The sequence below is a fragment of the Hylobates moloch genome, unplaced genomic scaffold, assembly GCF_009828535.3.
Source record: "Hylobates moloch isolate HMO894 unplaced genomic scaffold, HMol_V3 SCAFFOLD_17, whole genome shotgun sequence".
Taxonomy (NCBI): Eukaryota; Metazoa; Chordata; class Mammalia; order Primates; family Hylobatidae; genus Hylobates; species Hylobates moloch.
In genome coordinates, this window is record NW_026652292.1 from 72,192,746 (window position 1) to 72,212,896 (window position 20,151).

Here is a 20,151-nt window from a genome sequence, read left to right on the forward strand (position 1 = left end):
TCTAATATAGATTTAGTGTTATACTAAGCACTGTATATGTATTGACAAGCTTTTTAATAATCCTATGAAGTAAGTACTATTACTATAATCTCTACGTTATAGGTGAGAAAACTGAAACTCACAAAATTTAGATTACTTGTCCAGCATCATAAACATGACTACAAATGTAAATCAGATCTATTCAAATCTATACTACTACTTTAACCACCATGCTTGAGCTTCTCCTCATGTTCTTATGATACTAATTTATTTTAGTAATAATGACTAAGGCACTGAGAAAGTTTTAAACATTCTGAATCAAAACATTTGTATATCATAATACTGAGCTCCCCATATATTTAAGGAGAAATTGAAACCTTTTGCATGTGAGCCCTTCTATAATGAGGATTTAAGTATTAGAACTAAGTTTCTTAACTATACATACGATTTATTTCTTTTCTGGAATTTTTAAAGGTAGGGCTTCTAAAATAATATTTTATGCAATATTATATTAGTTCTATATGATACTAGTAAATATTATTTAGAAAATGTGTTCTTTGGTCAAATAAGTTCAGGGAATTTCCAGAAATGTATTTGACTAAATAACCCTTTTTCAAGTAATACTGGGTTGTAAAAGGTCAACAGAGATTATTTATTGCAGTATTTCTCACAATATAGTCTGTTCAAGTGCATTGTTACCTTCCAAAAGTAGAGTAGCTATAGCTGTTTTCAAACTAAACAGCAATTCATTGGACTAATGTCCCAAAGAACTCACTTTTGGGAAATACCCTCTCAAAATTAAGATAACACTTTATAGCAGTATCTCACTTGTCTGAATGTCTTAAACTTAAATTCTACAACGTAGATAAACTGAAAACCCAGATGACACAGCTAGGGACCATCATAGATAGAGCAGTTATGCAATGGAGGAGGGCTGTGTAAAACAAGGTTTCAGAAGAGATCAAAGTAAAGGATATTAGGAGTTAGAGAACATTTGCAGCGCTGCCATTCCATGGACTCCGGAAATGCCATTTCCCTAGTATCACTGGAATCTTTATGCTGGCTTTTGATAGTGAGGGAAATTCACACCTTCAAAGCTCCCACAATCAAGCTTCAAATAATGTTTTGTGTTTGTACCACAACTCCTATTTTTCAGAACACTTCTACACATATTACCTTATCTAACCATGCCAGCCTTGCTGGTGAGTTGTGATAGGTCTGGTTTTCACAGCTGTAGAGGTGATTTGAGAACTCTTCTGCTCTACAGATTTTTGGTTTTGTCTGGAGCTATGCTTTAGGAATCAATGAAGCACGTCCCCATGCAATGAGGCAGAACTGTGGACAGCTGCAAAATTGCAGCTCACAAACCAGTTTGGGGTTCTGTTACAAGCAAGAGTTATTTCTTTTCAAACAAAGGCTTTTAGATGATTATTAAACTAGCAGGTTTTGTATGTATTAGCAGAATATACTAATCACGTGACAAAGTTCTCATCTACCTACTGTGAAAAGGACTGTTGTTTATTATTCGTCTTTTGTTACTGTTGAACTATTTTTATCCTTTCTTTTCCATTTTTAAATAAATTTATGTTCACCGTAACAAATTTCATACAATATCAAAATGTTTAAATGGAAAGGGATAGTTCTCTCTAATCTCACTACTATTAATAGCTATTCACAATTTGGTTTGTATTATTCTAGATATTTTATATGCACTTGCTATCAATTATATATGTATATATTTATAATTATATAAGCAAAACATACAGAAGATTGTACACATCAAGTTCATAGCTAAGTGAATTATAAGAAAGAACACATATCCATGTGACCACCATCCAAATCAAGAAATAGAATATTATCAGTAATTCAAAAGTATTGGCACCTCACTCATAGGTAGCCAGTACTTTACTTCTAATACAAGTGTTTTGTTTGTTTGTTTGTTTGTTTTTTTGGGAGGGAGTCTCACTCTGTCACCCAGGCTGGAGTGCAGTGGCGCGATCCTGGCTCACTGCAACCTCTGCCTCCCGGGTTCAAGCAATTCTCCCGCCTCAGCCTCCGGAGTAGCTGGGATTACAGGCACCCACCATCATGCTTGGCTAATTTTTTTGTATTTTTAGTAGAGGTGGGGTTTCACCATGTTGGCCAGGCTGGTCTTGAACTCCTGACCTTGAGTGATTCACACACCTCGGCCTCCCAAAGTGCTGGGATTACAGGCGTGAGCCATGAGCCACCACGCCTGGCCCAAGACAAATAGTTTTCTAAAGTGATGTCATGTATTCCCTTTTTTTGTTTTGTTTTGTTTTGTTTTGTTTTTTGTTTTTTTTGAGATGGTGTCTGGCTCTGTCACCCGGGCTGGAGTACAGTGGCACGATCTTGGCTTTCTGCAACCTCCACTTCCCAGGGTTCAAGTGATTCTCCTGCCTCAGCCTCCCAAGTAGCTGGGATTACAGGCGTGCGCCACCATGCCCAGCTAATTTTTGTATTTTTATTAGAGACAGGGTTTGCCTGTGTTGGCCAGGCTGGTCTTGAACTCCTGACCTCAGGGTGATCTGCCCACCTTGGCCTCCCAAAGTGGTGGGATTACAGGCGTGAGCCACCGTGCCCAGCTGGTTTCACGTATTCTCTACAAGGAATGTGTCAGAGTTCCCACAGATCCACATTCTCTGCAACAACTGGTATCATGTAGATTGTAAAGGTGTGTACTGACTTATTGATGGAGCTAGTATGATCAAAACTAAAGGTTTTTTTTTGTTTTTGTTTTTGTTTTTGTTTGTTTGTTTGCCAGCTTGCTTCCTTTTGGTTTCTGCTAAGGTTGGGTACATGAGAGAGTTTGGAAAGTAGGAGGAGGCATAAGGGACTTTCTTTCTTGTTTGTTTGGCATTCTTGTCAATGTAATTCCAAATATGGGATCTCACCTTAGCAGCAGCAGTTGGTTATAGCTGTGGTTTTCTAGTTTCCACCTTCTTTCTAACCTCACGAATCAGCATCATTATTGTGCTCACTTGGCGGCATGAGAAGCAGCTGAGCAATATCCTCTTCTCAGAGGTGAGTTCCAGCTCTGTGGGAACCCTCCTCTGATCTTCCAAAGTATGGCCAGTAGGAGCCAATGGAACATTCTCCTCAGAATTCTGTGTCTTGCTCCTTGGGTCCTTCCTCTGTACTCCTGAAAAATGGTAGCAGTAAAGCTAAAGTCTGGGTCCTAACTCTCTAGTTTGTCTCTTTCAGCTTCGAAGTTATGATAACCCCTACCACTTTCTTTTGTTCCTCTAAGAGGTAAGAGATAGTAACTGCTTCCTGCAGTAACTTTGTGCTACACCCCTGTATTTCCTTTTTGTTTTTTCTGTACTTCAACACCATGTAACAAATTCCCCATATTAGTTCTCTCTGTTAACATAACTTTATGTTTTTCATTTTTTTGACTGATATTGTTTGACTTCTTAGTTTTTGCTAATCTACAGATATAAAATGGTATCTCATTAAACCCTTTTTGTGCTTTTCTGGTTACATTAACAAGGGTTGAATATTTTTGTATATGTTTATTGACCATACTGTTTCTTCTTCTGTAAAATGTCTTTTCATTTTATTTGCTTATTTTTCTATTTTTTTTTTCTTGCTTGTTTGTAGTTCTTTGGAGGTTCTGGATACCAATTGGCACAAGTTTTATGTGGTGAATGTATCTCCTCCTAGTTTGTGGTTTATACTTTCACTTTATTGTATATTTTGATGAACAGTTTAAAATTTTAATAAAATTTTCTTGATGTTCTTTTATGAAGAACTCTTTGTGTCTTCATTATGAAATTCTTCTCCATCCCAAGATAAGAAAGGCAGGCTCCTCATGGTATTTGAGGTTTCTTTCACATTTAGATTCGTATTCAACTGGAATTTATTTTTTTGTGTGTATAATGAAATGTAGAGTTCCAATTTCATCTCTTTTCCTATATGTTTCCAACTGTCACCCCTTACCTCTTTGATACACTACTTGATACACTCTGTCATATATAAAGTTTCATGTATCTGGCAGCCTATTTCTTGGCTCTCCAATGTTATTGTGGTGAATTTGTTTATCCTTGCACCAATAACACACTGTATCTTAATCATTATAACTTTATACAAAGTCTTGATATATGGTAAGGAAAGTTCTAGGACCTTCTTCTTCTGGAATATCTTGCCTGTCCTTGGATCTCTACCTTCCATATGTGCCATTTCAAATTCTATGAAAAATCTTATTAGAATTGCATTAACTTTGCAGATCATTTGGTAGAATTGATATATTTTATTGTTTTTCTATCCATGGATATGAGATGTCTCTCCATTTATCTAGTTTTTAATGTATTTTATTGTTTTTTAAAATTTCCCCCATAAAATACAATATTTGCTTTGAGATTAATTCCAGACATTGCACAATACAGTTGCAATTATAAATAGTCCTAAAAAAATGTTGCCTATTAATGATCCCTTCATTTCTTGCCCCTTCTCTTGCTTCTCCTGGCTATTGTCATGTGTTTATTCTTACACATGAAGTTCAGCATCATTCTGTCAACCAAAAAAAAAAAAAAAGTCAGGAAGGTGTTGATAGAAAGTGGGCTCTCTATCTATATATATTTATGTGTGTATATATATATATATATATTTTTTTTTTTTTTTTTGAGACGGAGTCTCGCTCTGTCACCCAGGCTAGAGTGCAGTGGCACGATTGGCTCACTGCAACCTCTGCCTCCCGGGTTCAAGAGATTCTCCTGCCTCAGCCTCCCAAGTAGCTGGAACTACAGGCATGTGCCTCCATGCCCAGCTAATTTTTGTATTTTTTAGTAGAGACGGGGTTTCACCATGTTGGCCAGGATGATTTCAATCTCCTAACCTCGTGATTTGCCCGTCTCAGCCTCCCAAAGTGCTGGGATTACAGGCGTGAGCCATGGCATCTGGCCGGGCTTAATATATTTTTGTGCATGGAAGTCACATTTTTATAATGGTGACAAAAATATGTGAAAATTGTAGTTTCAAGTAGAGACCCCGAGATATAGTAGATGAGCTACTCCTAGATTAAATCATCAAATGCAGATGTCAAAACCTATACCCAAGAACCAGTTCCATGACTGTTGCCTGCCTCACCCATCTCAAGGGTATAAAATGTAGATGGAGGATTTGTTTTGTTTTGTTTTGTTTTTTGAGAAAAGAGTGCTAATTGTGGAGATTTCCTTTGGAAGAGTGGTAGGCTGTACTGAGGAGCACTCATCATAGTATTCCCAAATTGGAAACCACCCATATGTCCATCAACAGTAGAGTGGATAAATTGTAGTGAATTCATACAATGGAATAGTATGTGGCAATAGAAAATATACACTTCTGATGCACATAACAACATGGATGACTTTATAGAATACTATCGAGTGAAAATAGCTAGATGCCAAAGAGAACATACTAGCTGTAATCTATTCGTATGAAGTTTACAAGCTGGTAAAACTAATTTACAGGGCTAGAGATCATAATAGTAATCTCTGAAGAGGTAATAACTGAGAGGTGGCATGAGGGTGTCTGCTGGGATTCTGAATTGTTCTATGTCTTGATTTAGATGGTGGTTAAACATACAACATGCACATGTATATCTATGTAGATGTGCATACAACCCATGGGAGAAGATAATTTTAGGAAGAAAGCCTTATTTTTAAAAATTTTGTCCTCAAGGAGTTTAACAAACCAATTAATTCTAGGGATCAGTTCTATATTTTTCTGTTTTACGGCAGAACTATAGAAATACAGAAATACCAAGTGTACAACTTGCGAGCATGGCCACTATTTAGCCTTACTCAGACATTAGTCCTAGGATCTACATCTTCAAAATTGTGAAATAGTGCAAAAAGATGAAGAAAACTGATGGATGACATTGGATTTGTTAAGAAGATGTCAGAGACTGGTAGTTTCTGAAATTAGTTCCTTCCTTGATTCATTTACCATTTTCCCACCTTCATTAGTGATGAATAATAATGTTAAGATATTTTTACTCTATTTCATCTGTCACCTGTTGTACTACCTTTTTAATGTACCAGAATCTGAAACTGTCTTGATGATTTACTAAATATCTGTGTTCATCCTTATATTAGTTATCTATGGCTATTGTAAAAAATTACCATAAACTTGGTAACTTAAAAGAACATAAATTTATTCTCTCACAGATCCTGAGGTCATAAGTCCTAAATTAGTGTCACTGCACTGAAATCAAAGTGTCAGCAGGGCTGGGCTACCTCTAGAAGCCTGAGGATAATTTGTTTTTTGCCTCTTCCAGCTACTAGTGGCTGCCAGCACTTGTTGGCTAGTGGCTACATCATTCCAGTCTCTGTCTCTGTGGTTATATTGCCTTCTCCTTTTATGTCTGGGCCAAATCTTCTACTTCTCTCTTATGAGGATACATGTGATTGCATTGAGGGCCCACCAAATAATCCTGGATAATCTTCCCATCTCAAGATCCTTCACTTAATCACATCTGAAAGATACTTTTCCAAATAAGGTAACATTTACAGCTTCCAAGGATTAGGACCTGATATCTTCATGTGGCTATTATTCAGCCTACATATCCTTCTACCAGAATGTAAATTCCATGGGAACAGAGCTTTTGTATGTTTTTTTCACTTCTGTGTCTTCACTGTTTAGAGGAGTTGTGAACAAGAATGCCTGGTACACAGTAGGTAGTCACTAAATATTTGTAAATTTAATTAAGTTTTTTTTTTTTTTTTGAGACAGGGTCTCATTGTGTCATCCATGCTGGAGTGCAGCGGCATGATCACCGCTCACTGCAGCCTTGACCTCCCAGGCTCAAGTGATCTTCCTACCTCAGCCTCCCGAGTAGCTGGGACCACAGGTGCCCACCATTATGCCTGGCTGGGTAATTTTTGTTTTTTAAAGTTCTCTTAGAGACAGGATCTCCCTATGTTGCCCAGGCTGGTCATGAACTCCTGGGCTCCAGTAACCCTCCTGCCTCGGCCTCCCAAAGTGCTGGGATCACAGTTATGAGCCACCATGTCTAGCAGTCACTAAGTATTAATGAATCACTTTGATCATCTTCCTGTGGAATGGGGAGTTTTCATTTTATTGAGAAAGACATACCTATTACCATTAGCTGTAATTTATAGTGATAAGCTTTGACTCATTATCAGAGATAATATTTTAATAAGCAGGCCTATCCATCTACAGGCCAGGTTGCTTCATAAAGGAAGAAACCCCTTGAATGTGGATGTATTCAAATAAGGTTTGAATAATTATCCATTAGAGATGCTATAAATGATATTCTATACAATGTCTAGAATTCTTATAAACCTTTTGTCTATTAGTTTTAAAACCACTGAAGACCATTCCTCTAATTTTTGACCCTGTTAAGAGCATTGTACATGAGAATCCACAAAGATATATTCTTTTTGGTGGATCAGCTCTGTTTCTTTAGTAAGTCAGAGTATCATACTGGAAGCTCTCAATGCTAACATGATCCTCCTCACATAGAAAGTTTTTTTTCTTTTTCTTTACAAAAATGGCTCTAAGTTTTTAAATTCTAACTTTTAACCCAGAAACTTGCCATATGTGTAAAATATGATCACTAAAATAATGCAACTTTTTGTTTTATATAACACTATCCTATTGATGTACCCATATCCAAATGAATGTTGTTCCTCAAAGCAGTCATCTCAGAAATTGATGACTGGAAAATGAGAAGCTTTCTTCTAGATTTCCCTTCATATAAAACCACATACGAAAATCAGGCCTATGAATTCAGCTAAATCTAGTTTTTGGCCAAAGTAGTTATGTCAGTTGAAATTTTTGTGTGTGTAAGTAACACAATTCATCACTAAAGTACCTTATTATTATTCCCCATAACAAGAAACGTAGAAGATAGAGTGAAGAAAGTGTAGTAGTTCCAAAAATACTGTTCTCACCCAATAATGACAGCAAAGGAAGGGAGGAGGAGGACTCTCCTCTAATTCTCCTTTTTTTTTCTTTTTTTTTTAAATGGTGGGGGGAGGGTTCTTTAACAAATGTCTTCCAAAAGACACTATCTTCTGTCTCATTAGTCCGGTGGATCACATAGCCATCTGAAGAAGACTGAAAAAGAAATTTTCTTGCATTTTAAATGCCCTCATGGACAAGAAGGGATTAAGTCTGTCCTCACTGGAAGTAGATTCTTCACACTAAGAAGTACATATCCTTTCTTCTAATTCTCATGAACAAATCTGGTGAACAGAAAATTGGTGGTGGCAATGGTGGTGGGGGATTGGGGAAAGAATTCGGTACTAATACTTAACTGGGTACCTATAATTTTGGGCCAACCCTATCTGCAGATGAAGAGACTGAGGTTCTACATAAGAAACTTGTATAAGGTAAATTGGCTAGAAAGTAGTGACACTTCCAACATGGACCATCATCTAATTATGATGATGACGATGAGGGTGATAATTACACCGGTTAATATTGAATGCTTACTACACACCAGGCATTGTGCTATCTAGTTTATGCCGATTATTTCATTTAATTTTCAAACCTACAAAGGCAGTAGTCTGTTTTACAGATGAACAAACTGAGGCTCAACGACACGTATCTAATAAACCTGTGATTAAACTGCAGTGTTGCCTCCAGGTCTGGGCATTTCTTTATACTGTTCTGCTTTCCTGTTCTAATGCCCATATGGTCTCCAAGACTACTGCTTCCGGGCTAAGCATTTTGTTAACTTAAGATACTTCATCTGCAAAATGGAGATAATTATACTTTATAATTCCTAATAGTAGTAAAGGTAATAATAAATTTAAAGTGATTAACAATGAAACAAACATAACAGGACAGCATTATTATTTTTGAATTTATCTCACTATATTGTAATTTTCATTTATGCCATTTACCTACGCTCCTGGACTGATATTATCCAGGGCAGCAGTTCTTAAATTTTCTGGACTCAGGTCCTCTCTATAAAGAATTACTGTGACCTCCAAAGAGCGTACGTTTATGTGGGTTACACCTATCACTACTGCATTGAAATGAAAACTGATAAGTGTTTAAAAACAACAAACACAAGCTCCCTTAGCTGCCAGTGATGCCGTCGTACACAAAGCATATCCTCCAGGAAACGGTATACTAGTGAGAGAAGGAACGTGAGAAAGGCAGACGAGGTGTCTGTATTATTATGAAAATTGTTCTGAGGTCATTGGGATTTCCAGGGGTCCCTAGACCACACTTTATGAGAACAGCTGCCTTAGGGTAAAGATGGGGTGCCAGGAGGTTGGCGCTCAGTAGCGTTTGATGAACGAACCATGGGAGCCTGGGGTTGTTCAGATGAGGAAACCGAGAGTTAGCCTGAAATAAGCAGCGCCAGAGCTCCACTGTACTCACGGCCGCTACTGCGGCTTCCCGGCAGCCTCGGCCCCTAGCAGCTGTCCCCTCATCCTCCCTGAGGTACCCTCTTCCCTAGTCCAGTTTTTCAGGGGCCCTCTCTGGCGCTCTCCGCCAGGCTAAGGGCGTCCCGGGTGCCCGGAGACAGGCCCCGCCCTGCCGCCGGTCCTCGAACTCCTGGCTGCCAGGCAACCCTGGCGCGTAGCCCGGGCGTCACTGCTCCACCCCGTCAGGGTGAACCATTCCCTTCAGAGACTTTCTCAAGAGGGAAGGAGAAAAGGGAATTTGATGGAACGCCTGAAGGCTGCTCTGCTCCCGTTTTCTCTCCTTAATTTGAACGAACACTTCTTTTCTCCTTCTAGCCAACTATCTCCTGAAGGGCAACGCGGCGCCTCGCCTCTCCCGCCGGAATGTCTCCCCCACCAGTCCAGCGCCGCGAGTGGTTCGGCTCGTCAGGGAGGCCGGCGGTCGGCGCGGGTTGGCTCTGAGGCGGGGGCGCGCGCCCGACGTGCGCGTAGGGGGCGGGGCCGCGCGCAGGGAGTGGGGAGGTGGGCAAGATGGCGCCTGCCGAGTGATTCTTCTCGGATCCCTCCTGCCGGCGCGGAGACACCGGGGCGGGGGTCCTGCCGCCACCACCTCCCTTCCTCCTCTCCCCCGCCCCCGGAGCCTTCCTCCTTCCCTTCCCCCCTCCACCTCGGGGGGCGGGCCTGGTTCCCGGGACACCATGTCGGACTCTGAGGAGGAGAGCCGGGACCGGCAACTGAAAATCGTCGTGCTGGGGGACGGCGCCTCCGGGAAGGTCAGTCCTCGAGCAGGCCCACCGTCCCAGGCCTGCAGGAACCCCGGCGCTTCCCCACCTCCTCCCCGCCGCCTGGCTTCGCCTCGTTACCCCGAGCCCTCGGGCTTTTAGGCCCGGCGCGTCTGGTTGTGTGGCCTGAGGCCGGACACGAAGTGGGCGCTTGGTGAAGGCCGACGAGAGCTGTCCAGCTTCCCCTTAAAAAAAAGTCACTTCCTTACTCCCCGCCTGGATTGCGAACTCCTGCAAGACTCGGGCCAGCTTTTCAGCTTCCCGCCTCTCAGGACTGGCAGGGATTTGCCAAGGCATCTTAGCTCCTCTTACTTGTAGTCCGGGTCACACTTGCTCCTCCCCTCCCACCCCCTTTACCGTTTCTGATGCTTGCACTGCACCGTGAACTCCCAAGAGCGTGGCTCTGGAATCAGTATTCCCCGGGTGAGAATTGGGGCTCTGCCACTTAGTCGTCGGGTCATTGGAGGGCAAATTGCTAATCAGTTTGAGCTTCATCTGTAAGATGAGTATTGAAAAGGGCCGCCCCAAAGGGAGAAATGTGAAAATACACATAAAACCTTTAGAGCACAGTGTCCACTCAGTACACTCTAGTTGCTATTTTAATATCATACGTGTTCATCACCTCTGTTTCCAGCTCAGCACTCGGTACAAGCAGTCAGTCAACAAGTGTTTATGGAGCTCCTGTTATGGGCAGGATGCTGAGGGTAGAGCTGCTTGCGTGACAAAAGGGATCCCTGGTCGAATGAATGAGTGCGGGCGTGAGAATATCAGGCAGCGTCAGTCTTATTATCTCCTAGGCAGAGGCTCCTACCCCAAGGTTGTGGAACTCCTGAAATGGAGTAAACACTGCCCGGTATTTGCTCTGGGGAGACGGTCCATAAGATCTCAGAGGGGTCTGTGATCCCTCCACCAACAAATAAAGTGAAGAGCCTCTCTACCCGGATGCCTTCTTACCCATGCTTCTGTCAAAGGCGCCAACACTTTCTGGGAATATTGCTGAAGTTTATCTCCCCTGTACTCCTCTTCCTTATCCCAACCATAGTCTATTGAAACCCAGGCTTTTATTTCCTGTTTAAGCCTTCACTTTTCCCTGTTGCTGGTTGCAGTTTGGACCCTGGTTTCTCTGGTGACGACTTCTCTTTGCATCCTCCCTGGCAGTTGGCACTGCCCAGATACCTGCTTCTGCCTTTGGTTCTGACATTTGAGTTTCGAGGTCCCCTGGGAAAGATGTAAAATTTCATATGCAAAATTTGGAGTATTTTGTTGTTTCTTTCTTGTCTTCTTGGATCCTTTGTTACAGATTTTTTTAAGCTGAAGAAAACAATATGCTATGATTACCTTTAAACGCTGGGGGAAGAAAGGAACTTGGGGTAACTTTTCTTTATAAAGTAGATTAATTTTTGTATACTTAGTAAACTTTTCGAATGAATGAATTGCTATAAATAAATCATCATTGTTTCTAATACCTTTATTGAATAAAAAGTTTGTTAGATTTTTATAGTTTTCTCATCATTTAGATTTTCTTTTGAAGGCCGTCTAAGGTTTTGGCTCTTAAATTTAACTGTATTCAATTCATAACTGATCTTATTTCCCATTTAAAATGATAATGACAACCTATAACATAATACGTTTGTAAAAAGACACAAAAATTGCTGGTTATCCTATATGCTATTATGATTCTTTACACTGTTGTTCATTTTTCTAACAGTATTTATTGTACGTATATTACTCAGTGAAATTTGCTAATAATTTTGTCTAGTTTTTTATTTAGCCTATCATACATGTTTCCCCTTTGTTGCTAATTTAATGTGAATAATTATGGTTTTTTATCTCTGTTTAAAATTTTTTCTGGTATAGGACAGCATAATTTTTTCACTTCCATGTTTTTGAATTAGTATTATCATTCTGCTTCAAAGGATAACAGTAATATTTTTTATGGTGCTCCGACTTAATCTTCATCATCTTGACTAAATAACTTATTTTAAAACTGTAACAGCTTTTTCTAACAGGAACTTCCGGACACAAACACCTGACACCTAACCTTCTTTCATTATTCTTAAATCAAGAATTTTTTTCTCCATACCCTATTCAGTTCTCAAATACTTGGCAGTCACCAACATTCCCATTCTTTTTCCTTTATTGTTCTTTTCTTTGTGAACTCAGCCTCTCTTTAATTCTTATTTGTATCCTGATTTAACTCTTGGCTCTTTTTTCCTAGCATTTGTTTTTCCTGCTCAATCTAACTCTGAGCATTTTTCAACACACTGACAGATGCAATAGAGTATTGAGATGATGACTAACAGTTTCTCCAAGAGAAATTTAGCGCCTCCCTCCAGTATCACGTGTTTCTATTTCTTTCCTTTTCTGATTCATATTTTTTCTTTTATTACATAATCTCTTAAGAGCTTTTTGAGGCAAAATATTCTTTTTTTCTGTCTTTTCAGTGTTTGTAAATGTAGCATGGTTAAAAAATGCTAGTAGAAATTTACCAAATCAAAAATGTTATTAGAAATTTTCCAAATCAAAAAATATAAAGATTCAGATAAAAATATTTCTGATATGGGAGCTAGTTGTTCACTTAACACCTGTAATTAAGAAGGGTATTTATACAGTGACTTGAGAAATTATTGAATGTGAAAGATAGCATGCAGTCTAGATAATTGAAGATAAAGTGACCCCCACTGATGCAGTTGATTCTCTGTTCAATTTTTATCTCAAGATATTGGGAGATGATATAGTAAGAACTTAAACTTTAATACTCTGTATGTTCCCAGTAACCTGTATTTTTGACAGTTTATACTCGATTCCAATTGAAAATCCTAGCTTTATGTTTGCCTCAAAAATGTGAAAGCAGGGCTTTCAAAATCTAGAAGTCACTTTTTCAGGAAAAGAAACTTTCTTAGAATTTTTCTGAATATTCCTTAACATGAAAATGAACTCTGAGATTCTTTAAAGTGAAAAATTATCTCAAATGACACTATGTGAATGTTACACATGCCTTCAGTTTCTCTTTGGCCTGTAAGTATTTCAACTATCAGTCTATTAAATATTTTGAAATATCTGTAATAGTATAAGTAGTGAGTTATTTTTTCTAGAATTCTGAACCTCTTCAAAGATGATTTTGTGGTGTAAGTTAGATAAGATCAGTAGAATAATATAGTGTAAATGAGAAACAAAAGTGTAAAAAGAAATACCTATCTTTTCAATTCTGATCTCTCAGTTTTGATATTGTTACATGTGTCAAAAATATAACAAATGTGTTTGTTTCTAGATGTCTAGCAGAATACCCTTCATATGGTAGTGCTCAACAAATACTTGGCCAATTATCTTCGAAATTTATTACAAATGCTGGGTATTTAAACACAAAAATATTTGGAATTATGGTGTCCAAATTGCCATTTGTGTGAAAAATATGGTTCTGTGTAAAAGGAATTTTAGATGATCTTGCTAAAAGGAATTGAAGTTTGGCCAAATTTTCTTTTGCACTATTGTACTACTTATGTCATAAGGAACTGTAATAAGCTATCTTGGAAATTTATCTTAGTTTTCATTATTTTAAGAGTTGACATGTAATTTTAACTTTTAAAATAAAAAAATGGCTATTTTCTCTTAATGTAGGGAGTCTGTCTTGAAGAGCATAAAAGCTTAGTGAAGTTGCCTTTCTCTTTTTTGAGGGAAGTTTATAAATAAAAATAGTGCATTTAAAATGTTTAAGAATTTGTTGAGTTATTGTTACTCAGTTGTTACTAGAATAATTATTCTTTTGCTTTGATAAGAAATGGTACTTTAAAAAGAAAACTCCAGAGTTTTTGACTAAAACTTTCAGTTTCTATTAAAAAAATAAATGTATATCTGTTCTGGTTATGATAGCTTGTGACTTCATGGCATTATGGTTCTTGGATGGAAAATATTCATTTTGTCTGCTTTATATTAATCTTAAAAAATACCAGTTTCTTTATTTAAAAGATACATATTGTCACAGTCTTTCTTTAGGGTCATTTTCACTTAGCATCTTTAAAAATAAAGAAAAATTAGACACGGTGCTTTTCTTGTGGGAAAAAGAAAAATTCTGTAAGCAGATTTCTCCCTTCTTAATGAATGCTTCTTATTATTAGCTTAGTGCTCAGCTACCCTCAGAATATTTAACCTCAGAAGCTGATCTAAGTTAGATTAGATCTTTAATTATGTTTTAAAATAATTCAGATCTTTATTTATTTTTTAGTTTGTTTTTTTCTGTTGATAACTCTCAAATTCTAATTTTCAGCAAGGAAAAGGATCTTGAGATCTAACTCATTAGTTCGTTGTCCCTACCGATAGCTGCTGGCAAGTGAAATTTACCTGGTGGTGTTAAGTCTCTCCCCTCCTTGTAACTGATTAGAACTGCTTAAATTTGCTTGTTGGATTAATTGCAGTATACATGTTAAGATTGCTTAAGATTTATAGTGGTCTTATGATTACATTTCTTTAATGAATTAATTTTGACATTTTGTGCATCAATTTTTTAGACCTCCTTAGCTACGTGTTTTGCTCAAGAAACTTTTGGGAAACAGTACAAACAAACTATAGGACTGGATTTCTTTTTGAGAAGGATAACATTGCCAGGTAAGAGACTAAAAAGTCTTAATGTAGAAGATTATAAAAAATTTTAACAATAAGTGGCATAAGAAAGAAATGTGTAAAATTTTGGGGCTGCTTCTACATGAAGATGTATATAATCAGTAAATTTATCTTAGGGAGGTTAACTTTCATCACAATCTATCATGAAGGCATATTGTCCATGGGTGTGAGAAAAAGTTTATATACTCTCCCACTCCTTCCCTGTTTTTGGCTACTATACCTTTTTTGAGGATAAACAATGGTTGCTTATAAAATTCTGAAAAGCTTTTAAAAAATTAAGTGCTATACATTTGTCAACAGATATTGTATTAACAAGATGTGAAAAGTTTGGGAAGGATTATTTTTTAAAATATTATTTTGTTTTGCCTCTGCTTTAGTTTTTTGTTTAAAGTTGGAACAGAAGTATAATGTAGCTATGGAACTTCTGTGCTCTAATATGTGAATGCTGTTTTATGCAAGGCAGCATGAAATTGCTGGCATTTAATAGACCACTAAAATTTAGGGTCCCTAGGCACTCATAAAAATACAGTTTGAGCATTCAAGATGTTTCACTTCACCATGCAAAGAAACTATTTAGATGCCAGTTGCAGCACATTTTGTGGGAAATACGGGGAAATAATAACAAAGAAAGAGTGGTTTATGTTTTAAGCTGGTTTCTGAACAATTGGGGCTTTAAAATGCTGTCCTTTCAATTTCAATGGTTAAATTATATGTTTAAAGTATTTTATTAAAAGCAGTTTATCTTGATTGACTTTATAAACCATCCATCCCTCTCCTCTGTGAGGAAGCACATTTGGGGAAAATGGTTGCAAGTGTAATGTCAGATTCATGTACTGAAATGTGAGTGATACAGTGGGAAGGGGTTTAATACATTCCAATTATTATTGAAATATGTTAACCTCTCAGACACCCCATCTATCAGACAACTCCCCATGAAAGTTTTAGAGTAGGTAATGAAAACTCTTGGTAATGGAGGTATTCTTCTTATCTCCTTAGTAATATACTCTGTTATATTTTGTAATGGTTTGTATTTGGCTACCAATGAAAAATAGATTAGGAGATATCCCATGAGAAAAGAAAGAATTCCAATTTTTCCATTACTGGGTTATTGTTCAGCAAGAGGTTTAAGGAGAAACATATGCGTACTTTGTTTCATTTGTATTTTCTTTTAATGTATCCAAAACTGAAAATGTCATTTTAATTTTATTATTCTCACTCTTACGGATAATCTATGCTGCATTGAGAATACTTAACGGCAGTCACTAGCCAAATACATACACAGATCACATAATATAGATGCTGGAAGCTTATTTTTGCAGCAGTTTTTTTTTCACAGATGCCAGTTGTACACAGAGAATCTCAATATGGTATTTCGTTATTAGCTATTTTGATGCTTAATTTGAAAAACCACCAACTTTTTGTCTCATTACTTTTAATATTTCTCATTTTTTAGTTGAAAAGCTTAAATAAACAAGTACCTACTCAAATATTAAAAACAAAGACTGGTTTTTAGACATTTTATACAGGCGATATGATGATTTCTGACCTGTGTCCCAGCACTACCAATTTAAAAATTTTGATTACTTTGTAAAAAATATTTGATATTCTCGAAATCTAGATTTATAGTATAATATTTTAGACTTAGTACTTAGGTTAAAAAATGACATTAGGGCATGTATACTAATGAATGTATATTTTAATTTTCCTAATTAAGTTTTTATTTTGATGGCAAAGTTCCAGAAAAAAACTTCTATTTTTTTTTAAGGCAGTTGGTTTTATGCTACTTAACAGACTCAAACTTATGGTAGAAATTTCAATAAGAAAAAATAGTTTAATGTATTTTGTTTTTATATAATTAATAGGTATATTAAGAAATGAGGTGAATAAATTACAGGGTTTATAATTATCCTTTATATACTTTAATGTAAATTCATTATAAGTATCAAATGTAGGATGATTAATTTATCATTAGCCGATTAAAACATTACAGGTAGCTTTATTGAATTTATAGCATAGTCGGTGAATCTAGTATTTGTTAGTAGTCTAGTAAGTCCTCTGACCAGTTAGATTGTTAAGGGTGTAAACCTCCTGTCCATCTATTTACATTCTCTTCGTGCAAGTTTTCAAGATCATTACTTTGCAAATACTCATCCATTTTAGTATATTTCATGATCCGGTATGCTGTATAGTCTGGATGCAACCACTGTGCAGATTTTACTGCTTAAAATAGTGTATCTGTTAGTCAGAGATTCTGCTGATAGAGCTTCTTAAGAGCCTTAGTCAAAATACTTTCAGGAAGCTTGTGAGTACAGTCCAGTAAACAGCGTTCTACTGTGAAAAAGATTTCTAAGTCTTTAGTACTAGAAGTGGGCAGACTTGTGTTTTTAGTTCCATCTTGACTATGCAGCACTTTAAGTAAGGTTAACCAAGGCACCAAGTGTACTTTTACAAGGTCACTGTTGGATCCTCTTGGTGGCTTTAATTCATACCAAAAGCAACTTATCTGTGTTTTGTCACCTCATTTATTTTATTTTTTCTCCTAGTTACGTGTCATTTCTTACAGAGGAACAGGAATTTTGCAGCATTTTGTGTTTGGGATTAGATTTCTGACAATTTCTTTAATGTTCTTTATTGGTTAGAAATTTGTATTAGATAGATTCTTGATTTAAACAAAATTATAGTATTATTTGAATATTCTTATATAGCTTCATAGGTATGTCATCTTGAAAATATACTAGGAGAATTCTTATGTTTATGCCTGCAAAAACGAAAATGAATATTGATTTGAATCATATCCTCATGCGATTTTGCTCCTCAAATAAGGAATCCACATTTTATTTTTAGTTTTATGTGTTAATAATCCTAAAATTAAAATGTGGAGTTAAAAATATATTTCTAGATATAAGAAGTAATATGAAAATATCATTTGTTGAAACTAAAGATAGTCATTTTTTGTTAGCATTCTATATTAGTGGACTATCAGTAATTCATAGCTATTTTTATTTCTGAGTCACTAGAATTTGTGTGTTAAAAAAAACAGGCAAACACTGATAACAGGGTTTATTTAGAAAGGCATGCATTTAAAAAGTATCCTCAACACATGAATATGAACCTCTTAGATGGGAGACAGTTGGATAGATGATTTAGGGTCTTGATATGATTGTAGTCAGAATTTGAAAACATGTAATGAAGATCATGTTCCTAAAATTACCAAGTGTTCACAACACCTAATTCAGATAGGATCTGAATATCAGAACTTAAAGAAAAAAGCTTTATATTTCTTGATATGAGGTTAAGCAATAAGGACTATGGGCTCTGGAAAAAATGGGATTAAACACCTTTTAGCACTTATTAAGTATTGCCTAAAATCTTACTCTTTAAAAGTTAGTATTGTTAAGCGCTGTCTTTTGAAGTAATCAAATAACTCTAAAGAGTTGTGCAAGTAAAATGAATAGACTACTGCCTGCTTAGGGGTTTCTGAAACTATTTTATATACTTAGTGATGGCTAGCCCTTTCTCATCTGCTTAATTTGAGACAGCATTATAGAAGAATTATTTCAGCCTTGAATCTCAAAAAATTTAGATTTTTAAGAAATTCGATTTGTACAAGTTTTTGAGCAAATCTTAGTCTGTGACATTTTGGTTTTCATATTCATAGGGCTTTAAGAACATTTTGGTCATTAGTCTAAGTGTTGGAAGTGTGTGTCTGTGGGAATAATGATGGTGATAAAACATTAGCGCTCATTAATGCTAATGGCAGTTCCTCATGGAAATCCTCTGCACGGTGGCAGATGGAACAACCTATGTTTAAATAATGGAAAGATTGTAATACAAACCCACCAGAATTTAGAAAACTGCTGGTTAATCAAATGTCTTTTTCTTTTCAGTTGCATAGTTAAATGGTATGACTAACTTTCTCTGATTTTAGTATTTTATGTTGGCTTATAAATTTATATCTTTATAATCTTTTTTTGAAGTGAGATCATTTTTCAGTTTCTAATCTTTTATTTTCTTTTGATTTGCAAATCATTCAAAAAGTGCTAATTGAAACTGGAGAAAACTGCATAATTTTATGAGGGGGGAATAGTTTAAAATGTTCAACTAAAAAGCATAGTTTGGCTTTTGTAAGCGTACTCATCAGTTGCATTGAGAAGGGAGAATAGCTTATCTCATAAATTTTTGTATCAACCAAATATTTTACAAAATGCACAAAAGGATTTTTAAAGATTGCCTTTTAGAATGCTTTTATAATGCTTGTATGGGGAAGATGATTAGTTACACTATTTTATGAAGGCTTGGAAGTATACATAGTTTGTTTAAATGGAAATACTTTGAACAGGTTTGAAAGCATCGTAATATTTAGTGATATACATGGTATGTATCCTACGTTTGTTCTGATTAGGGCTATCAAATGCGTTTCTATTTTATGGGTTAAATTTGAAAACATAATTTTTTGACTATGTTTGCCATATCCTATAGTAGCTGACAATCACATTATAAAAAGATTCATTAATTTGAGCTGAAATTATGGGTGCATTTTTATAGTTTGCTATTATTCCATGAGTTTTAAAAGCCATAGAGTTTAGAACCTACAACAAAACTCATATGTATGATTGGATGGTTGAGTATATAAGCTTCAGTTTTTATTTTTAAAGTATATTTCTTGCTCCATGGACATGTGCTTCATTCTGTTCTCTAAGAAAAACATTTTTCTAAGGCTTAAGTTTACAAATTAAAGCTGACTTTATTTTCTTTTGTTTTGAAGGTGATTGTAAATATGATTCCATGGAAATGGAGTAAAAAGATAAAACTAGATTCTCCACTATGATTTCTTTTGACATTGTTTTCACAATTCCAAATATCATATGAGCCTGCACATAAAGGCAAATTGGGCTCAGAGTTTCTTATTGTGACTTAGTATTCTGTGATACTGTGTGAGTTGTTGTATTGTTACTTAATTTTTTTGGTATTCTTATTTTTATATTCATTTTTTATATTCTAGGAAACTTGAATGTTACCCTTCAAATTTGGGATATAGGAGGGCAGACAATAGGAGGCAAAATGTTGGATAAATATATCTATGGAGCACAGGTATGATATGAATTCTGATTATTCCAGTATTGAAAGTGTACCACTTACAAGCACACATGCAAATCTACTCCCAAATGCACACACACACATACATTCTTTCTAACTTTTTATCTGATATGTAGAGAGAATAATTTTATATTTGTGCTAGTTCTTTGGTTTCATTCTCTCCAAATTATGTTTGGAATGATTTGGGTGAGGGAACAGGAAAACTCTGAACAGCTTTCGTATGTTATTTATATTACTCGGTGTTATTGCTAGCAGTTCAATAAATGCAGTGATAAATGATATTTTGA

The 20,151-nt window shown here is 36.3% G+C and overlaps 1 protein-coding gene and 1 long non-coding RNA gene across 6 annotated transcripts in view; one reads left to right on the forward strand and one right to left on the reverse strand.

The window, feature by feature from the left end:
* Positions 1-4,341: 4,341 nt before the first annotated feature.
* Positions 4,342-10,837, reverse strand: LOC131381613 (uncharacterized). Its single transcript, XR_009210474.1, has 3 exons — positions 10,762-10,837; positions 7,899-8,064; positions 4,342-4,512 (listed from the first exon to the last, which is right to left on the reverse strand). It is a non-coding gene; the product is annotated as an uncharacterized LOC131381613 (long non-coding RNA).
* RAB28 (RAB28, member RAS oncogene family) overlaps positions 9,876-20,151 on the forward strand; it is a 119,126-nt gene continuing 108,850 nt past the window's right edge. For 3 of the 5 annotated variants that reach the window (XR_009210472.1, XM_032135978.2, XM_058430049.1), the window contains exons 1-3: positions 9,889-10,141; positions 14,656-14,752; positions 19,770-19,858. Coding sequence is in view for 3 of the 5 variants with exons in the window: in XM_032135978.2 (XP_031991869.1) it covers positions 10,067-10,141; positions 14,656-14,752; positions 19,770-19,858 (261 nt within the window). In the remaining 2 variants the exon portion in view is untranslated. Of the gene's footprint in view, positions 10,142-14,655; positions 14,753-19,769; positions 19,859-20,151 lie in introns of all 5 variants that reach the window. The other 2 variants (XR_009210473.1, XM_032135976.2) reach the window with 1 other exon arrangement.